The sequence below is a fragment of the Protopterus annectens genome, chromosome 6.part0, assembly GCF_019279795.1.
Source record: "Protopterus annectens isolate FY-2018-M chromosome 6.part0, PAN1.0, whole genome shotgun sequence".
Lineage (NCBI taxonomy): Eukaryota > Metazoa > Chordata > Ceratodontiformes > Protopteridae > Protopterus > Protopterus annectens.
Genome location: NC_056737.1, coordinates 1257048887 through 1257071487, shown reverse-complemented (window position 1 = coordinate 1257071487; position 22601 = coordinate 1257048887). Strand labels below are relative to the sequence as shown.

The 22601-nt window shown below is 44.1% G+C and overlaps 1 protein-coding gene across 1 annotated transcript in view; it reads right to left on the bottom strand.

The window, feature by feature from the left end:
- The window catches only part of GPD2 (glycerol-3-phosphate dehydrogenase 2), a 2212620-nt gene that overhangs the window by 1340918 nt on the left and 849101 nt on the right, over positions 1-22601 (bottom strand). The window contains exon 6 of the mRNA XM_044073653.1: positions 21263-21427. Coding sequence (XP_043929588.1) covers positions 21263-21427 — 165 coding nt within the window. The remainder of the gene's footprint in view (positions 1-21262; positions 21428-22601) is intronic.

The window sequence follows — 22601 nt, the reverse complement described above, 5'->3', positions numbered from 1 at the left end:
TTGAACAAGACTGTCCTTAACAAACTCTCAATTTGCTACAACCACATTGCCAGGTTTGCCACTGGGCTGCCTTTTAGGACACATCATTGCATCAATCTAAATCAGCTTGGTTGGCTTGAACTACCTAGCCTAATCCAGTATAACCAACTGATTATGGCCTATAAAATCCTCTATAATCTGGACAATACTCCTGCACTTAAAAATATTATCACCCCCTATAACAATCCTAGACCGCTTCGATCCTCTACCAAACTACTAATTCAGACTAGCAAAATTAATAACACAGCCGGTGATTCTCTCTTTGCAAACTCTGTAAGTAGATCCTGGAACTCTCTTCCAGCTGATATTATCTTACTTTCCACCTTAGGTCAATTTAAAACTAGACTCAAACAACATTTGTCACTTAACTGGCTATGTCAATGTATCAAGCCAGGCTAACTCGAATGTGTAAAAATCTGTTAACCAGTTTACTGTGTAATTTAATCTAATCCTGACTTGTGCTCAGGACTAACTGTAACCTGTGGAACTTGTTTAACTTGCTTACTTATGTAATCTCTGTAAATAGTCTGTTTGTAATATGTAATGCTGGTATTATGTAATGCTGTATCTGCTTACCCTTGGAGCTTTTCTCCCCGGGCCTCCGCTGAAAATGGACATGCATCCAGTCGGACTATCCCGGTCGACAAATGTAAAATAAAATAAAAAATAAAATAAACATTTCTTATGAAATGGCATGGTATGGATAAGAACTGAATATGCTGTTATGCTACTTGAATCTTGACACATTTCTTGTGAGATGCCTACCTTTTCAGAATATGAAGATATGCATCTTTCACGTCCAGAGTTACCATGAAAGAATTCTACTCCATGAAAGTAAAGCTTTTAGTTAACATCATAGATGATTCTCCATTTTGACACTGTTCAGATGTGCTAGATATAATGCTGGCCTTTTTTTTGAGAAACAGAAGCAATCCAGAATAAATGCTTTGATTTTTTTTTTTTGTGAAGAGGCACCATCATTATCATTATTATTATAATGATCCATTATTAGTAAACTTTTTGTACTGTTTGAAATGTTTATATAACAGGATGCAAGTTGGTGCTTGAAGGACTTATGCTAAACAAGCTTGTTAAACTGGTGAAAGATCCCATTTACCTGTAGCAATCTGTCGCCGTACAGGATGATAACTCTGCAATTTAATTTACCTCCTAGGAGAAATGGGACAGGGGAAGGCAGAATATGCAGCAGTCATTCTAAAGTTTTTTTTTTTTTATTTTATCTCCTTTTTCTTGTAGAACTTAAACAAAAGTTATGTACCCACCACAGTGACAGATTTGTGCTGTTTGTTTTCATCCTTCCTCAATGTATGGGTCATCTGATCCAACTTTGGCCACTGTCAAGCTTTGAATCCAGTGCTCAGACCCCATCCTTTATCCATAATTCCCTGTGTTGACCCACCTACCTCAGACTGAGTTTTCCCACAAGAAAATTAGGCACGTAAACAGTGTCTAAGACAGAAAAAAGAAAACCTAGCTGCAGCACTTGGTTTTGATAGGGAAACTCCAGAAGCCAAGGCTATGTCAGCCACAGCTGTCTTAAATACCATAAAATACATGGAAGGGAAAAGGAAGGTGGGAAGTTAAGGAAGGATGGAAGCGTAGATTATTATAGTGAGTACATAACTTTCATATCTGATGTATTTTCTTCAATGTATTGGACAGAGTCCCAAGTACTGTAACACTTGGGTGGCCTTATAGAAGGATATTCCAAAGCACAGCTGAACCAAAAGAGGCTCTTGAGCTGGATCATAGGTCCAATTTATAATGACAGATGAAGGAATGAACCTTGGACCAGGTAGCAGCTGCACAGATATCATCACGAGGTACTCTGTAAAAGAAGGCTGTCGACAAAGCTACAGATTTAGTAGACTGGGAGGGCTTTTGGAAGTGAAGGCAGTGACAAATCACTTTCTTTGAAAATATAAGATACATTCAGACAACCAACAGGAGAGACCAACTTTGGATACCCCCATTCCTAACTGATCAGTTTTCCGGAAGTTTTCTTTGTCCAATGTAAATAGAATCTTAACCGATGGTGAACATCTAGTAAGGGTAATGTGTATTCACCTTTGTTTTAAAATTTGGGGGAAAATACAGATAGAGAGATGTATAGACTGGCTGATGGAAGGATCAGAAGCCAGCTTGGAAGAAAAGGGTTAGTTCTCAAACACACACTGCTTTGTGAAAGACCATGCATGGAGGTTTTGCAGATAAGTCATGGAGATGAGAAATTCTCCTTCCAAAAGTAACAGTTTAGAGCAGTTGTCCATGATAAAATGTTTAAATCAACTTTGGCAGCAGGTTCAAATGGAGGGCTGGGTAGGGCTTGCAGTAAAATGTTAATATCCCAGGAGAAAACCGGATCTCTAAGGGGAGGCCGTAACAGAAAAGTTCCTCTAAGAAAGGCTTTAGATAGCCTTAACAATGCAATGAATGTGTGATTCTCACCAGTGTGAAAGGAAGATATGGCTGCTTACTGTAGTTTGTTAGTGGAATAGTTGGTTTAATTCTGAAGCAAATGCTGGAAGAGGAGCCGAAAAAGGATCAAGTTTGTTCTCAACTGCCGAGATGGAGAACCTTTTTCATTTGCTTTTGCAAATCTTAAATGAAGAAGGTTTCTGGAATGAAGTCAGGATATGAACAACCGAGGATGAAAACCTTGACTGTCTCACCATCACTGGAATAGGAGAAATCATGCGGTCAACTTCAGGGACTGAATGTACAAGTGAGGTGACCCTGACTGGTGAAACAGTAGATCTGGAACTCAAAACCAACACCCAGGGAGAGTGTGCTACATGAGGCCAGAGGAATGGAAACCATACTTGTCAAAGCCAGTAAGGGGCTATGAGAATGACTGCGATCTTCTCCATCAGTGCCTTCTGTAAAAATATTGTAATCAAAGGAGTAGGTGGAAAGGCATATAGGAGTCTTGGGGGTCAAATGCGAGTCAGAGTAGCCTTCTGCGACTCCCCCTCTTGGGGGATTAGAACAAATAACTTGCTGCACTTGGCATTGTGAAGAGATGTGAGGAGATAGCTGGCCTCAATGGCTGAATACCTGCTCTGAGATTACTAGATTGAGATCTCACTCATGATGGAGAAAGACAAGACAGCACAGTTGTGTACACTTACCATAAATGTAGATGTTCGAGTGCACTCACTGTTGCAGTCATCTCTTGTGGGTTATCCCTGCTGGGTAGCCCTTGGCTGGCCCAAATACCAGGAGTAAAGAATATCCCTCCTGCATTGGCTGCAGGTCACCTGAGACTGACATCAGGTTGTCAGGGCTATAAAGGGAGGCAGCCGACACCATTACATCAGTTTTTCTTGCCCCTAACCTATAGGAGCCCTGCCTAGAAGGCCTGAAGAAGGCCAACCTGAGGTAAGCCATTAGGTATAATTAGAAGTTATGTACCTACCATAACGTTCCATGTTAGTTGTCTTCTCTCGCCTTCTTTCTTGCTGGATGGGTTCGGAACCGATCCTCGGCTCCGACTCGGCACTTGCTAAGCTTGAGAACTCCTTTTACCAGCTCGAGGCAACCCTATATCCCATGATGCAAGGCGAGACTACCTCAGATTTCGTTTGGTAGCCAAAAAACCCTGCTAAATAATACTATTCCCAAAGGAAGAGCAAAGACTAGCCTAGAAGAACTAGGCAAAAAAGTTCCTAAGATAGACTCTTTCTACTGAAGACTCAACCTGAGAAGAGAAGCCCTTCAAGATCTGTCCAGGCCAGGGGAAGGAGGGACTTAGAAAGAAGCGAGAGAAGACAACTAACATGGAACGTTATGGTAGGTACATAACTTCTAAATGTTAAGTTGTCAATCTCGCCTTCATTCTTGCTGGATGGGACCGCGTCCCTAGCACCTGTATCCCGGGTGGCTCAATGGAACAGACTCTTGAGTACTGTGGAACCAAAACTGGCTCTGTCCCTGGAGGCCAAATCTAATTTATAATGAGTGACAAAGGTATGAGGAGTGGCCCAAGTAGCTGCTGCACAAATGGTATCAATAGGTAGTCTGCCCTGAAAGGCTGTAGAAGTGGATAGACTCCTGGTTGAATGTGCTTTCGGTTTTGAGGGTAGTTGCTTGCCTCTGAGTGAATACACATAAGAAATGGCGGAAGACAACCATCTGGATAAGGTCACTTTCGACACTGGGAAACCTTTCCTGTTTTCTGCATAGGAAACAAATAATTGATCCGATTTCCTGAATTGTTTAGTCCTATGCAAATAATATCTGAGCTGACGATGGACATCCAAAAAATGAAGTTTTTGCTCAGCTCTGTCAGAATAATTAGGGAAAAGAACTGGTAGATCGATGGATTGATTAATGTTAGTCTGAGAAACAACCTTGGGCAGAAAGGATGGATTTGTTCTCAAGGATACCCTGTCCTTGTGAAAAACTAAGTATGGGGAACGGATGCAGAGAGCTTGAAGTTCAGATACCCTCCTTGCTGAAGTGACAGCCAGTAATAATATTGTTTTCCAGGTCAGCAACTTTAAGGAGCATGAAGCAGACGGTTCGAAGGGGGGTAAAATCAAGGATGCTAACATTAAATTCAGATCCCATTGTGGAGGAGGATGTTTTATTGGAGGCTTTAGGAGAAAAACTCCTCTCAGAAAAGCTTTGCATAGTCTATGCGACATAATGTTATGATCTTGCAAGCCAACATGATATTTAGAAATTGCCGCCAGTTGAACTTTAACTGTTGATGAAGAAGATCCTGACTGAAAAACTTCAGCCAGAAAATCTAAAATTGAATGCACAGGTGCTGTAAAAGGATCAATGTGCCTGGAGTTTGCCCATAGGGAAAAACGTCGCCACTTGCTAGCATAAACCGTTCTGGTGGACGACTTCAAGGAAGCTATTAAGATATCTCTGACAGGATCAGAGATCATAGGAAGCCTGGCTAGGGAAGGAAGTGGAGCAACCAAGCAGTGAGGTTGAGAGAACGAATGGCCCGGTGCTGCTGACCCGTTTGGTGGATCAGAAGATCTGGAACTGGGTCCAGATGCCAAGGCTGCACCAGGAGGTGACGATGTAGGGTCATAAACCAAATTTGTCGAGGCCAATAAGGGGCAATGAGAATCAACTTGGCTCTCAAACGGTAGCTTTCTGAATGACCTGTGGAATTAAGGGGAAAGGGGGAAATGCGTACAGAAGTCCCCGGGGCCAATCCTGGGTTAGAGAGTCTCTCAGGGGTTGGCCTGGTAGGGGAAAGAGGGTGAAGAAGTCTGGGCATTTGCTCTTTTGGGGTGTAGCAAAAAGGTCGCAACAAGGCGTGCCCCATTTCAGAAATATCTCGTCCACTACCGATTGACTGAGACACCACTATTTTGGCATGAGAATGGCCCTGCTCAGTCTGTCCGCTAAGAGTTTGGACCTGCCGGGGATGTGCGTTGCTATCAGAAACCGATGAGAGGAGATTGCCCATTGCCAAAGTCTGAGAGCTTCTCGACACAAAGGATAGGACCTGGTCCCGCCCTGTTTGTTGATGTACCAGACTACAGACGTTGTCCGTTTGAACTGCAATAGTCCCCGAGGGAAGAAAGTCGTTGAGGGCTTGCGACGTTAAAAGCACCGCTCTCATCTCCAGGACATTTATGTGCAGATGGTATTCTGTGGGTTGCCAAGTCCCGTGGACCATACTGCCCTGATAATGACCCCCCCACCCGATCAGAGAGGCATCCGTAGTGACTGTGGCAACCGGAGTAGGGGGAACAAATGGTCGGCCCTGATGAAGCAGAGGGGAAGATATCCACCAAGTTAGATGAATCCTGCACGATTGTGTAACCAAGATTTCGTGCCTCATGGGTAGGTTCTGGAACGACCACTGAGTGAATAACATCCACTGCAGAAGACGCATGTCGAAGCGAGCTAATGGAAGAAGTACAATGGCCGCAGCCATAAGACCTAGAACCTTGAGAACCAATCTGGCTTTGACTTTGTTGCTCCGTAAAATAATCTGAACGTATTTTTGGATGTCCAGAATTCTTTGATTTGTTAGTCTGGCTAACATACTGACGGTGTTTAGTTCTGCGCCTATAAAGGTGATAGATTGGCAAGGCAGCAGAGAAGATTTTTCGAAATTCACAGATATTCCCAACTTTTTGCAAAGCTGCAGAGTGTAGTCTCTGCTCTGAAGAAGCTGATGCTTGGTGGTGGCGGAGAGGAGCCAGTCGTCCAAATAAGGAAACACCTGGAATCCTTGACGTCTCAGATGAGCCGTAACCACTGCCATGCATTTGGTAAACACTCTGGGGGCTGAAGTGAGGCCAAAGGGCAGGGCTCTGAATTGATAATGACTGGTCCCTAGCCGAAATCGGAGAAACCTTCTGGAGCGTCTGTGTATCTTTATGTGATAGTACGCGTCCTGAAGGTCTATCGAGCACATCCAGTTGTCCTTGCCCAAAAAGGGCAGAATGGACTGAAGCGTGACCATCCGGAATTTTGCCTTCTTGACAAATCTGTTTAGATTGCTGAGGTCTAAAATTGGTCTCGAATCTCCAGTCCTTTTGGGGACCAAAAAGAATCTTGAGTAGACGCCGGATCCTACTTGGTCTGCTGGAACAGTCTGGACGGCTCTTTTTTCTAGGAGCTTTGAAACCTCCTGTTTTGCCAAATCCCTTTGACCGGGTGAGATGTATGGAAGGAATTGGTGAGGTACGGGATACCTTTCGAAGGGGATTTTGTAACCCTCGGATATGATCGACTGTACCCACATGTCTTGTGAGAGGGAACGCCAGGCTACTGGGTACAGCGATATCCTTCCCCCGACTGCCTCCAAGGGTGGACAGTCGGGCAACACCTCAGGGATGCTGAAAGGGTTTGTCAGGAAGAGGCTCCCTGCTACCCTGATTCTGGGGACCCCCCCTGCCTCTAGGGTGGTGTCTATTATTGTTACCCCCTCTGCCTCTGGGGGTAAACTGACCACTTGTGTCCGGCGCAACTCCTTGGGCTTTACGGAACCACATCTTTCCTCCTTTCTGACCCTTGGGATAGGGTCTAGAAGGAGTGGAAAAATGGACTCCTACGGCAGAAAGTGTTTTGCCGTCTTGCTCACACCTGGTCAAGGTTTCCTTCACCTGAGGTCCGAACAAAGCCGAACCGTCAAAGGGGGTATTGGTGAAGGACGCCTTAAAGGGGTCCACGTAATTACAAAGCCGCATCCAGGCCTGACGTCTAAGAGCCACTCCTGTGCCTGCGGCTCTACTCGCTCCATCGGCCGCATAGGATATGAGCCGCATGGAGGAGTTGGTCAAAGAATTTAGGATTGCTAGCTGTGAGGCAATTTTGTCTTGAGCCCCAGCAGCTGAAGGATCCTGAACCACTTCACCTAGTTCCTTGAGAATATCTCTCTGAAGTCTGGTGAAATGACAAAGGTAGTTCAGCGAACGCATAGCAAAGGTCGCTGAAGAAAACATCTGCTTGCCATACCTATCCATTGTCCTAGAGTCTTTGTTAGGAGGATGGACAGGCACGGAAGGATCCGCAAGTTCCTTCTTGGTGGCCGCCGCCACCACCATAGCATCCACAGGGACGCCCTTAGAAAGAAACTGCTTGTCTGAAGGGGCCGTAATAAATTTGGATGGCCTCCTGGGAACAGGTTCCACAGAATACGGGGCTGCCCATGCCTTCTGAGCCACTACCTGCATGAGTGGGTCGAAAGGTGGAGACACCCAGGAGGTGGAGGGTCGGGATCCAAGCGCCTCCAGGTATACCGACTCATCCTCAGAGGGGTCAATGGAAGGCCAGTTCCCCCTCTGTTTGAGGAGTTCCAGGATGTCTGAAAATGAGACATCCTCAGAGGGGGACCGAGGGGAACCCTCCGACTCATCTAAGTCAGTATCTGATGTTGTAGACTCAGGGGAGTCTTGTGTGTTTCCTCTTACACGTCCTCTTTCGCGGGAGTTCCCCTGCAGGATCAGGAGAAACCTCGGAAGAGGAAGTTATTCCCAATGGGGAAACCTGGGGCGATGGATCCCTGGGCCTGGGAGCAAGAGGCTGGCAAGAGACATCAACAGGCACCGAAGAGGGAGGAGCTAAAGGAATGGACCATTGACCTGGCTCAGGGTCCAGGACACTCCTCATCACCTCAAAGGCTCCCCTCCCAGGGAGACCGGAATACTCCCGTTCCGAAGAAAGAGGAATTCCCGGCTCCACTGAGACAGAAGGCTCCGAGGCCGATGTCGGTGCCGGGCTTACCAAAGCCCCGAGAGGGAGAGCGGGGTCGGACAAGGGTCCGATGCCACTAGCCCCCTCGGAGCTGACAAGGGAAACTCGATGACCGGATCCCTCCAAGAAAGATGTCATGGAGGAGATCGGAGCCGAAGACGACGGAGCCGAAAGGGGGTGTATCGGCTCCGGCGCCAACACGGTAACTGTCCCGAGAAGCTCTGGCTCCAAACTCTGGTGGAGAGTCGGAGGAGGAAGTTCAAGGGGAAGAGCAATAGCCGAAGTCTGCTGAGACGGGCTATGGAGCATTTGGGCTAGTGCCTGTGACTTCAACAGCCTGCTTACCACCCTCTCTAAATCGTGGTCAGACAGCCTGGAAGATCTCGAAGATCGGGTCCGATGACTCCATTCTGATAGAAGAGGAGACCTCGGAGCCGAGTGAATCGACTCCAAAGAAGGGGACCGAGATCTCTTCTTGGACAAAGCCATCAGAGCCGACGTCCTCTGGGTTCCAGATGGAGCCGAAGACTTCTAGGCTCCGATACTGGATAACACGTCGGCACCAGTCGGTGCCGACAAGGCAACTGTAGACTGTGTGTCGGAGCCGGTAGGAACCGACACTACCACATCAGAGGAAGAAAGATCGGCTCCAGCCGGAGCCGATCTCGACTCCGAAGGAGTCGGAGCCACCGGGGAAGGCTTAACCACTGTAGCCTGAACCTTAGGTGGCTTGGAAGGTTTACCAGATCCAGTCTTTGTGGGTGAACCTTCTGGCTTTAATAAGCCACGGAGGATCAACTTGTTCCTCCTCTCCTGCAGGACTCTCTGGCTAAAAGAATAACATATAGCACAGGAGTCCTGCAGGTGTAAAGGCCCCAGGCAGTAAACACAAGAAGTGTGACCGTCTGTCAGAGACATCTTCTGACAGCACGAGTCACATTTCTTGAAGCCTGAGACCTTTCCTTCCCTAGACATAGTCTAAGAAACACAAAAAACACACACACTGAACAAGTCACACAATTAATCCCAAAACACACACACTCTAACAGGGATTAAAGAACAGGGAGGCTAGGCCTAACTGACAAACTTTAACTTTTAGTTTTTAACCAAAAGGGAATATAGGGTGGGCACTAGTATAGGATAAACACTATCTGAATGCTAACAAAATATATGAAGAAAAGGGAGGGAAACCCTTGACTAAACTGTTTGAATTATAAAACTCACCTGAGCTGGCAAAAAAGGAGACCTCTTCGCGAAGCGGCAAATGAGATCTGAGGTAGTCTCGCCTTGCATCATGGGATATAGGGTTGCCTCGAGCTGGTAAAAGGAGTTCTCAAGCTTAGCAGGAGCCGAGGATCGGCTCCGAACCCATCCAGCAAGAATGAAGGCGAGATTGACAACTTAACATTTAGGTATGAAGGAAACTAAAAGAGGGAAGGAGGGAGGGAAACAGGATTTCAACAGTGAATACACTTGAGCATCTACATTTACGGTAAGTGTACACAACTGTACTATGTTCTTCATGTTTCACTGTTGCAGTCATCACCTGTGAGAATATTCCCAAAGCTGAAGAGTAGGGTGGAAGGAAGGGAAGGAGTCAGAGAATAGGCTTGCACTGCTCTCTCTAAGTGGAAGCCACTATACCCTGCAGGACTGCTGAAGCAAAGTCTGCCTGAGACTTGGTGTAAAGAGGCAGTTGGTAGTGTTTTGTGAAGGTGTGAACAGATGTCCAGGTGACAGCTTCTAGAAATATCCTTGGTAGGGACGCCTCTGAGGAAGGCAGTGGAAGGTGATACTGCCCTAGTGGAATGGCTTCACAGAGGATTGGGAGGTATTTTCCCATAGGAGGAGTAGCAGAAATGAATGCAGTGTGATATCCATTTAGAAATGACCTGCTTGGATATAGGTTTCCCCTCTGCCCCTGGGACAAAGCTGACCAGCAGCTGGTCAGTCTTTCTGAAAGACCTGGTCCTATCCAGATAGTGTCTAAGCTGTCCGTGCACATCTAACATATGTAGAATCCTTTCCCCCATATGTTGTGGATTTGGAAAGAAAGTAGGGAGATGGATAAGGGTCACGTCAGATACCACTTTAGGCATAAAGGAGGGATTGGTTCTAAGAGACACCCTGTCTGCATGGAAAATAATGAAGGGTTCAATGGCCATGAGGGCCAGCAGCTCGAAAGCCTCCTGGCTGAGGTTATGAACGGCAGGAAGGCAGTCTTTCAAGAGAGGTGCTTCTGCTGAAGCAGCTGGTTCAAAAGGAGGTAACGTCAATTTTTCCAGTACATAGTTCAGGTCCCATGCAGGAGTGGGTGGCCTTCTAGGTGGTCTGATGTGTGACACCCCTCTAAGGAATTGTTTTAACAGGGGGTGGGTGAACATAGGTTGTTCTGTAGGGGAATGAGCCCAGATAGGTGAGGCATGGACTTTTGATGGTGGTGTACGATAATCCCTTTTGCACGAGCTCCACCAGGTAATCTAGAACCAAAGTGAGAGTGGCATGGGAGCTGCTTGTACCCTTACCTTGGCATCATCCCCTTTTTCTGGCACTCTCCCTAGCTCCCCTCTCTCTTCTTCATTATCTCCTCCTTCCTCCCTGATTAAACCCTTTATTTTCCTTCAAGTGCTCTCATCCCACTGACCACTTGTATGCTAACTCTCACCTTTAAATCTTTTGCCTTTTTCTCAAGGTGTTCTCCTGGACTCAATCACAAAATGAACATTAGTTTATCTGTTCTTTTTCTATCCTCTTCTGGACACCTCTCCTTTAATTTATTTGCTTCTTCTTCACTTCTCCCATGCTTCCCTGCTCTTGCATTCAAACTCTATCTATAATTTCCTTTTTCTTTCCTACTTTACTAACATTACAGTTTCATTAATATATCATTTTCTTATGTATAGTGCCCAATGCACCTCATTTTTGTTTGGAGATTGTTAAAGTATTATGCTATTAGAACAGAGAGTGTTTTTGTGTGTAATGTATTAGTTTAGAGCTTTTCTGCTGTGTTTTTGTGTGTAATGTATTATCATGGAGCTTTTCTCCCCGGGCCTCCACTGAAAACGGGCTGGTTATCAAACTGGAAATAAATAAATAAATAAATAAATAATGCAGTAAATATTTTCCATTTTGTGGATTAGGATTTCTGGGTGCTGGGCCTCCTTAATGATATCCAGAACCTGCTTGCTCAAAGGTAGCCTGATATCCACCTCTAGGGTATAAGCCATGCGGATAGGCAGAGTGTTTGAAGATTTGGGTGCAGTACTGACCTTTTTCTTGGGTTAGCAGTTTTTCTGTGAGAGGCAGGCTCATGGGCAGCTCCTTGGTCAGGCTGTGGAGCAAGGGGTACCAGTGCTGCCTGGGACAGTTCAGGGCAATGAGGATAGGTCTTGGTCCTTCCTGCCTGATTTTTAAAAGTACACTGGGAATCACTGGCAAAGGAGGGAAGGCATACGCAAACATGTTGCCCCAGTGGAAGGAGAGAGCATCCACCTTCCAAGCTCATGGGTGGAACTCCCTAGTGCAGAACCTAGTCAACAGTCTGTTTTCTATGGATGCAAAGAGATCAAACTCTGACGTTCCCCCACAGGCGTATGATGCTGAGGAAGGTGGTCTTTTGCAGCTGCCATTCATGGGGGTTCAGGACACTTCTGCTGAGGTAGTCTGCTAGGGTGTTGTGCTCCCCTGGGATGTACTGGGCTAGCAGATGCAGCCCTAACATTGAGGCTGTCTGCCAGATTAGCATGGCTAGACAACAAAGGAAGTAGGGGTGAGTTCCCCCTGCTTGTTGATGTACCACCATCATTTCCTTCAGGTTGATGTGGAGAGCTAGATCTCTCTGCTTCCAGGTGCCCTGAGTGCACGTCACCTAAGTGAGCCCTCTACCCTCCAAGCCATGTCTGAGGCATCTGTGGTGATGGTCTGGCCTTGGGGAAGGGTGATAAAAGGTAGACCTCTGCTCAGGGAACAGACTTCTGCCCGCCATAGGAGTTCCCTCCTTAAGCAGGGAATCAGAGATGGCTGTAGTTCCAGTGACTGAGAATGTTAGCGCCATGAGTTTCTTAGGTATCAATGCAGTTTTCTCATGTGTAGCCTGGCCAAGGGCACCATGCCATGTACCCTAGTGCTTGCAGGAACTTTCTTGCTGTGAGGTATGTCCTGTGAGTTAACTGGGAAAAAGTAGAGGGGGAGAAAGCTCTGCTTTTCTGGAGGCAGGAAGGCTCTTTGGGTGGATGTGTCCAGGAGAGCTCCCAAGGTTACCCATCTTGTGGGCTGGAATTGGGATTTTTCCTTGTTGATGGCAAGTCCCAGAGAGGTTAGAAGGGTTTGGACAAAAATGAGATCCTGCAGGAGTTTCTCCCTGTTGTCTACCTGGATCACTAGCCAAGCATTTGGTGTCAGCACTGGCAAGAGTTTTTGGAGTGTTAGCATTTTGAATTTTGGCACCAGGAGGGACAGGTTTAATGTTGATAGGTCTAGGACAAGGCGCCAGGTGCCCTATTTTCTGGGTACTAGGAACAATCTTGGATACAACCCTTTTCTCACTTGTTCCTCTGGTACTGGCTTCCACTGCCCTTCAACACAGAGTTTGTGAATTTGGCAGAGGGCCTCTGACCTCTGATTTGCTGATATATCTGGATAACCTGATAAACTTGGGTTCTCTCTGAAAGAGAATCTGTACTCTTGGGAAATGATTTTTAGGACCCATCTGCTGTGCTGGTTTGCCACTTGTCTATGAATAGGGACAGCCTTCCTCCTAGCCTGTGGGGGGGGGGTATGAGGGGAAGAGGGGAGAGGGGGAGTCACTGTGAGTTCTTAGGGTAGGGAGTGGACTTATAACTCCCTTGCCTAGGAGTGGTAGAGGTCCACTGTCTAGGTCTCTGCTGGGTTTGGTGCTGTTGCCTGGAGGGCCTATCTCTGTGTCCTTTCCTTTGCACAGTTTTGGCTTGGGCAGAAAAGGACCAGTGGTTGGTGGGAAAGTTCCTACTGAATCTGGGGGGGGGGAGGGGGGGTTGTACCTGTAGGAAGTCTTTCACTGTCTGCATGGACATGGCCTTTAATCACCTCCTCTGCTTTAGGGCTGAACAATTGTTCCCTACCCAAGGGGGCATCCAGAAGTTTTAATTTAATGTGGTTAGGCAAAAGTTGCTTTCTCAACCATGCACATCTCCTAATGACTGATCCTGAAACAGCAGCTCTGCTAGAGGCTTCTAGAGCATCAAATCTGCAATACAGGGAATGTTTTGCCACTTGAGAGCTAGAGTGTATCAGATCTCCTAGTTCTCTGGTAGTAGTACTCTCTGGCAAGAAGGCAATTTTTCCTTTAATAACTCCAGCATGTTCTGTTGATATTTAAACATATAGAATTGGCAGTTGAGAGCTCTAATGGCTAGGGTAGCTGAAGTGTATACCTTTTTGCCTCATAAGTCCAAGGCTCTGCTCTCCTTCTCAGAGGGTATTGGGTTTTTGGAGGAACTGGGCCTAGCCCCCCTTGGGTCCTTGAGTGATGACCTCTTGGTCAGCTGCAGGGCTCTTGAATAAATACTTATTGGTATCTGGCACCCTATAATATCTATCAGGCTTTCTGGGTGCAGGAGGGAGGACATCAGGGGTGAGGCCAGACTCCAGGAAGACATCCTCCACCACATCCAGAATGGGATGGGTGACTAGAGTTTGTGTTGTGGCAAGTCCAGGAACTCTCAATCTCTTCTTTGATTGGGGGTAGTCCTGAGCTTCCCAATGAAAATGCTCTCAGAGGGTATTTAAGGTCTCCCCAAATGAGAGGTCCTCAGGAGGGGATGCAGAAGGAATGGATTCTTCAGCATCTGAATGCTCACAGGCTGTCAGGGGCAGTTGTTCAGTGTCTGAGTCCAAAAATTCTGAGTCCTCAGACTCTGGCTCTGAAACCACCTCTGGAGACAGGTCCCTTATTCTTTTGGCTGGAGTAGACTAGCTTCCTCTGATGAAAGTGATTAAATCCTCAGCCATCCTAAGTTAACTGCTGTGACTGAGCAGGTCGGGTGGGAGGTAGTGGGTGACTGAGCATCGAGGAATGAGTTTTCCCAGGAGTGGCCTTGCTTTTAGGACTCAGTGATTCAATGGGCCTGTGTGCGGTTTTGGCTGGTGGCTTGGCCATCTGTCTTTGGCATCGGTCATCCAAAAGGCCTCTTCGGAAGCCACTGCCTGCAAAGCAGCTCCGGACCAAGATGCGGGGCTGATGACTGACATTTCGGAAGGAGAAGCCTGATCCGGCGTCATACCGGACTCCAAAAGGGTCTCGGTACAGCTGTCGTCAGGGGCTGTGTATGTGCCTGAGTTCCACTCTGCTAATGGACGGTAGGCCGGCTGACTTCAGGATTGTGTCTGTGGGCCTAACCTTCTATGGTCTCGTTCCTTCATTTTTTGCTTTTTAGGAATTTCCACCATAGACTGACTGATGGATGCCATTTCGTGCTGGTAGCTAGTCTCCCTGAAATGCCTGGCTACAAATTCAGCTCTTCTACAGATGGTCCTAGCATTAAATAAAGCACAGAACCGATATCCGGGGATGTCGTGGTCTGGGCTTAAACAAGTCAGACACAGTTTATGGAAATCTCTGTGTGGTATTTGTTTTCCATAGCGGAGATAATTATTTACTTTTTCAGACATTGGTTAAGTGTAAGAGAAAGATCCTCAACAGGGCACTTAGCTTTAGTAGTTTTTCTTCCTCACTCTGGCAATGGCCGACCAATGCACTCGCAAACTGCTTCAGGCTCCACGGCAAGAAAGACTGATGTAATGGCATCGGCTGCCTCCCTTTATAGCCCTGACAACCTGACGTCAGTCTCAGGCAACCTGCAACCGACACAGGAGGGATGATCTTTACTCTGGTATTCGGGCCAGCCGAGGGCTACCCAGCAGGGATAACCCACAAATGATGACTGCAACAGTGAAACACAAAGAACATCTGCACAATCTGTCCACTAACTCACTGGCCTTCACTGGAATATGTTGATTTTCTAAAGAGGTGAAGATATCGCCCATTGCTACACTCTCATGGCCTCTTGAAATAATAGATAAGAACTGGTTATCCCTGATTGCTGAAGTACTAGATGACTGCTATGCTGTCTGGACAGATATCACAACCAAGGGGAGAGAGTCCTGAAAGGCCTGCAAAACTAGGAGGACTAATCTCATCTCCAATACAATAATATGAAGAATGGCCTCAGACTGTGACCATGCATCTTGGACCGCCTTTCCCAAGTAATGCCCCCCACCCCAAGTGAGAAGCATCCATCGTCAAAGTGGTTTGGGTTGAGGGAAGGTTTAAAGGATGTCCTTGTAAAACATGTGGTGATCACAACCATCACTGGATATGTGTTTTGCAAATCTTTGTGAAAGACATGTGGAAAGACATGGTTTGCTGTCTTATCGACCACTGGACTGCAAGTGTCAACTGTAGAACTTGCATGTAGTGCCTGACCAAAGGAACCAGAGAGTGATTGAAGCTGTCACTGAGTTTAAAAGACATAGAATAATTTTTTGCCGATGGCTTCTGACATGACAAAATGGTTAAGCCATGATGATGAATGACTGTGACCCTTGCTTGCAATCTGGAGCCTTGTATCCAACTGAGCTCCTATAAATTCTAAAAATTGAGCTAGGCAAAGTTTGAACTTTGTCAGATTCACCATAAGGCCTAGGTCTGAACATAGATGGAGCAAGGATGGGTATATCCTTGGTAGGGGTGTTGATGAGTCAGTCATTCAAATGAGGGTGTACCCAAACCCCCTGCAGTCAGAGACAAGCTGCTACTACTGCCGTACATTTGGTGAACACACCAGGTGGCTGTGTTGAGACCAAAGGGCAGAGCTCTAAACTGAAAATGACTGGATCCCAGTTGGAAGCAAAGATACTTCCTGGAATGTATGTCCAGCTTTGTGTGTTAGAAAGATCTTCAGGATGCATACTAACACATACAGTATCTCCCTCAGAAGAGGAAAAATACACTGCACTGTGAACACCTAGAATTTTTTCTTTCAAAATTGTCCAAATAGCTAAGGTCCAGAACTGGCCATAGACCCACATTCTTCGTTGGCATTAGAAAGAACCTTGAGTAAATTCTTAATCTGCTTTGGTCTGGTGGGACCTCTTAAATGACTCAATTGATTAGAAGCTTCCTTATTTCGGAGGCATCCATTTCCCTTAGAGAGGGCAGAACACTGACAAGTCTTTTTTGGGGTTAAACGCGGGTGTGGAAGTCTCTGGTTATGATTCTCTGCACCCATTTGTCTTGAGTGATGGAGGACCAGGCTGTTGGATGCAGGGAAAAGTGCCCTCCAACTGCCTCCAGAAAGGCAGCAGTCGGGCAACGGTTCAGGAGCACTAAAGCATCTCAGAGAAAGGACCTCTGAAGCCTTGATATTGTAGACTATTCTCTGCCCCTAGGGCAATGTCCATTATAAAAGAGTTCCCCCTTCTCCAAGTGTCAAGTGAAAATCCCTGGGATTTGTGAAACCAAATTTTCTTGCCTCCTTTTTGATTCCTAGAAAGCATCCTTTGAGGAGTGGAAATTTTGATTTCTACAGCAGAAAGGGATTTACCTTCTCTTTCACTTCTAGATACTGTGTTTTCACTTTAGGGTCAAAAGAGTGTTGATCCAACATAAGGGACATTCACAAAGAACATCTTAAAATAAGTCACAGAGCCTAATCCAAACATGTCTCCTGATGGATATATGCCAGTGCTGGCTGCTCTAGTCGCACCTTCCATGGCACTGGAGATAAGGTGCATAGAGAAATTAGACAAGGACTGGAGAGCAGCTAGTAGTGCATCAATGGACTTTCTTTGATTTGAAGGCATGGTCAGTGAGAGAGATTTGGAGATCTCCTTGGCCAAATCTCTGCAAACATTTAACATGTGCCAAATAATCCAAATATGTCTACTGCACAAGACTCCCTGTTCACTGGATGGACAGAGTAACTTTCTTCTGCTAGTTCCTTTTTGGTAGCTGCCGCCACCACCATAGAATCCATGGCTGGGCCCTTGCACCAATAGGGACGACCCTTGAGAGCAACTAGGAACTTACCTGGTTTCTTAGGGATGGCTCCAACTGTGTCCAGCTCCTTCAATGCCGTTTAGAGATAAAGTCTATATTCTCATCCATGCATGGAAGTAGCCAAGACTAAGAAAAGCCACAACTAAACGTCATACTAAAAGCGGACTCTTCTGGAGAAAGCAGCTGAGAAGCCAGTTCACCCTTCTGTTTAAGCAGTTCAAGGACTTCTACAAACAAAATATCTTCAAGGGGTGATCTGGGGGAACCTTCTCCTTCAGCAAAGTCAATATTCAAAGTGAATGGCTCTTGAGGGGAATCCAAGTGCCTCCTCTTGCAACTTCCTGTGCACCTCCCCAATGGGATGCTCAGGGGAGGATTCAAGAAAAGCTGAGGCGGTCTTTTCCAAAGGAGCCAGTGCGAGACTTTTGGTTAGCGGCTGTCTTGAACAGACAAGAAAAATAGGTTCCAGACCACTCAAATGGGAAGTTGTCTTTCTGGAATGAGAAAGTACTCTCTTGGAAGCCTTGAAAGTCAAGCTTGATATGGGTTCAGGGAGCTGAGCAAAAAGAGCTAAAGCCCCTGAGGGATATTCCACCCAGGATACCACATGGTTCAGATTTGAGGCTGTCTTCAGAATAGAACTGTCTAATGCCAAGGCTCCAAGAGGGAGGACACGTTACGAAGACATAAGTTCCAAAACTATCCAATCAAAGTTAAAGCTGACCATACAGCCAAGAGACTCCGATGCAAGTGGAGCTGACCGAATAAAGTCATTGGCATTGAGGAAGAAAAAGCATAGACTCCCATAAAGACCTGTCCCAGGTGGAAGGTGGATCCAAGGGCTCCAATCCAAAAGGTTGGATGGTAGAAGGAGCAACTAATGAATGTGGGGAAGAAAACATTCCCTCAGTCCCATCAGCGGCTGGAGCCAGGATGTCCCCAACTGAATTTGGGTCTGAAGAATTCTCCTCAACATCTTGTCCACGTCTGCTTCAGTAAGACTCCTGGAAGATCTGACTGACTGAAAGGGTGAAACAGAAGAGAGCAGTCTGGAATGATGGTACCATTTTTCCCGTAAGCTGTTGAAAAGAGCATAGGAGACATCAGCTCAGGTGAGATACTCAGAGAAGTGTTGGATCCAATGAGTACTGTATCTGAGAAAAGAATTGGCTCTGAAGGTTTAGCGACTTTAGAAGCCAGATCTGAATAAGATGTACAGTCCAGAGACCTGTTCAAGGTTTTTGATTTCTCTCTTTCTTTTTCCTTTGTCTTTGTTTATTTCCTTACGTTTTTCACAGATTCAAAGATAAGTACTAGGCTAGCTGATCTTGCAGGCTGTTGTAAGCCTAGCCAACTTCCCTTCTTCTGCTTGAAATAACCTACACCATTTGGTTTTAGATTGACCTTAAATGAACCAGAAACACCCGATGCAAGGTAAAGGCTGGTAATCAAACGAAATATCCAGATCCAAATAAAACAGATAACCAGCCAAAGCACAGCAAAATATATACTGGTGGATGTACAAAAACTTCCACAGCTTCCAAATGTGTGTATGTATATATATATATATATATATATATATATATATATATATATATACATACAAATAAATCAGTTTAGTTCTCCATAAAACTGCTTCATCAGCTCTATCAAGTAACAAACAGAAGAACATTTAAAAAGGTACAAAGTTATCTTATCAAATCAGCTTTAATAAAGACCTTAAAGGGACAGTCTCATTTAAACCAATCCCCTTGTCAGCCTGCAATTCTAAAATCCACATAGTCTCCATACATTCAACCTTGGTTTTGGTATCACCCCATCTTTTCTTACATTTATACAGTTCCAGCACAATAAACCTGAATTGATGTAAATTGCCATGCTTTAATATACAGGTTTAGATCCCTAGACAGAGTACTTCTGATGTCATTTGACTTGTTGATGTATAGTAAATACATCAGTAATGGGTTAGAGGATGCCTTGTATGCCAGATGCAGGTCACTCTTAGCAGTGTGTGTGTGTGTGTATATATATATATATATATATATATATATCTACATATCTATATATATATATATATATATATATATATATATATATATATATATATATATATATATATATATATATATATATATATATATATATATATACATACACACACAAATATATATATATATTTATGTGTGTGTGTGTGAGTGTGTGTATACACACATATAAACACACGCACACATGGGTCTACTTTACAAGATCGAAATACCAATGGACTGACTTTTAAAATGTCAAGACTAAAACACCAAATGGTTATAACACTGAGAATTTAAATCGCCAGTGTACACAAAACTCAATCTATAAAATTCCGACTTACCCCCCAATTAATGCAATTGTGAACGTAAGAACTTGTACTATATCAACAGTGCACTGTCACTGTAAAACTCCATACTATGTACCTAACTCTCACCTACACCCTGCCCACCAACCAATACCCACATACTCATAGAAAATCTCACTAAATATTTATGAAGGTATCTACGGCACCCACATGAATATTCACTGGAGACTCCTAAATTCCATTATTACAATTTTATGTTTTACTTTTACGTATTTGCAGCGGGGCTGTGCTCCTCTGCATTCTCCCCATGGGCGCTGAACCCCCCTGCAAATTAAATATACCAACTCTGAGATCATACTACAGTGCGGAAATGAGCAGATTTCCTGTGCTGCTCAGCTGGCAAAGTCGACATTTGAAATGTTCGGTCTTGTAAACGCCAGTATAGTGAAGTTTCAATCATAGAAAAATTCAATATTATAGTCTTGGCGTTTTGAAAGTATTTTAATCTTGTTAAGTAGACCCATACACACACACACACACACACATTATATTTGGGTCTACCTTGTTTCGTTGTATCTCATTTTACTGAATTGCATTTCACCCTGACCACTTTGTTGAAAACTCATTTCACTGAACTGCAGTTAGTATATATGGCACTGTGTAGAGTACTGTAAGGCAAGTAAAAGGTATATGCCCTTTTCCCCACTGTAGCGCATTCCTGGAGTTAGTATACATATATATATATATATATATATATAAATATTTATATATACATATATATATATATATATATATATATATATATATAAGGGGGGTGGGGCGTGTAGCCCCCCCCACTTAGTTTCAGTACATATTGTCTTCTGGAGAGAGTTAGTCATTGGTGTTGTAACTATGCATGTCTATTGTTTAAAATGTATTGTTTTGAAGTTTTTCACAAAATACAATATAAAACAAAGAAGGTGAGGGGGCTGTGCCCTCACACTCCCCCTAACTATATATACTAATGCCAGGATCGCACTACAGTGAGGGAGAAGGGCATATATCTTTTACTTGCCTTACAGTACTCTACACAGTGCCAGTATATACTAAGGTCAGTTCAGTGAAATGAGTTTTCAGTAATTTGTGCTTTCAGCGATGTGGTCAGGGTTAAATGAAATTCAGTGAAATGATTTTATATATATATATATATATATATATATATATATATATATATATATATATATATATATCAACACACACACACCTCGATTTTTCGACCTCTCTTGATTGATCTGACAGAATCTGTATGTTGAGTATATCATTAAATACAAAACAGTAGACCTTGGTTTGACTGAAACCAGTAAACAAAGTGGTACCTGAAGCAATACTACTTATGTAACAAATTCATACAATATAGAAACTTTATTAAAATACCTTGCTTAAAATCAAGGTTGTGGAAAACCAATAAACATTTAAAAAAGACTATGCAGGTCCCATATATCTGAATAATCATTTTCTATTTATGTATTACTATCTGAATACACAACACTGGCATATTTATATACAAAATTTATATTTCTACCAAGATTTAAAAAAAAAAATCTGCAGATCACAAAGAAAATGAAAACATGCTTTCTCTGGCAATGAAAATTCAACAGTTTCCATGCTGCAAGCCATACCTGTTATAACATCCCTGCATCGTGCACCACATACTCGCTCCTGCCTGGTCTCTGGATCTATTTTCTTCAATAAGCGCACTGCTTCAATGTAATTTGCTGTGGCAGCACCATACCTGGCAGCAGTAAGGGCAATGGCAAGGTTCATTCGTGCATCATTGTGTTGTCCTGCAGCAGGGGACAGAATTAAAGGGAGGACATGAGTCACCTCAAGCCAATGACTGGTAGTATGGAAGTGTGTCAGAACCAATCTGTCACATCTGTCCCTGTCACACTGAATATATGTGATTTCTGGTCGCAGATAGCATGCATTATAATTTAAAGATGAATTCTATTTTTCAAGGCAAGACATCTACAAAAAAAAGTATACATTCCTTTCTGAAGGGCCAGACTGTTAGCTTACTATTTATGTAGTAAGATAGGAAACTAGCCACTTGGTACTTAAAGGGATAGGAAAGTTTGCATACAACTGATGTATTAATGTACTTCAGATGTATTATATTATGAACTTTCTCCAGGTTAAGAGACAACAGACACACACACACACACACACACACTAAGAGAAATGAGAAAATATTTTCATGCAAGTACATACAGATAAGATAATTACAGTTCACATTCCATATTTTGCTCTTAGACGTAACTGGTTTCCTCTCAGAATGTACAGTAAAGTTTGGAAAGTGTACAACTGACTCATATTGTGTTAAGTTAGTTACATTTCAGATGCACTACTAGAATTTTAAATTCAGCATAACTTATTTTTCAAAAGACAATTAACACTTAGTTAAGTGTACCCATTACTAATTAAGCTGCATTACATGAAAAAGTTAGTATGTACACATTTCAGTTGAGATCCATGAATTAATTCTTCAGTGTACAATAGTAGACGTTCATCACTGAAGCCATGAGATCACTAGTTCTTCAGTTTAAAAATTAAAGGTCTTAAAAGGTGACATGAACAAAGCTTGCTTTCATGACAAAGTGACTGTTATGCACAGCATTAAAGATTTATTGCTGAAAATCCATTAAACAGAAAAGAGAACAGTCATGATTAATCACATTTAATGTTGGTATCAGATATATTTATTTATTACTGCTGCTGAATCTAAAAGCATTATTGCTGGCTGGAAGGAAATATTTTCCATAAATCCAAAAGAGAGGAAGTGTGTGCCTTGGATTAACAAATAAGTGCTTGTTTAAAAAAAAAATCTCTTCTACTACTATTATTGCATTACACACTGGAAAGAATTCAGACCGCTCCTTAGAAGGGACAAACCTGAAATAATAAACTTCTGGTCACACAACAGTCTACAAGTGCTCAAAATAGTAACTACTTCCTAAA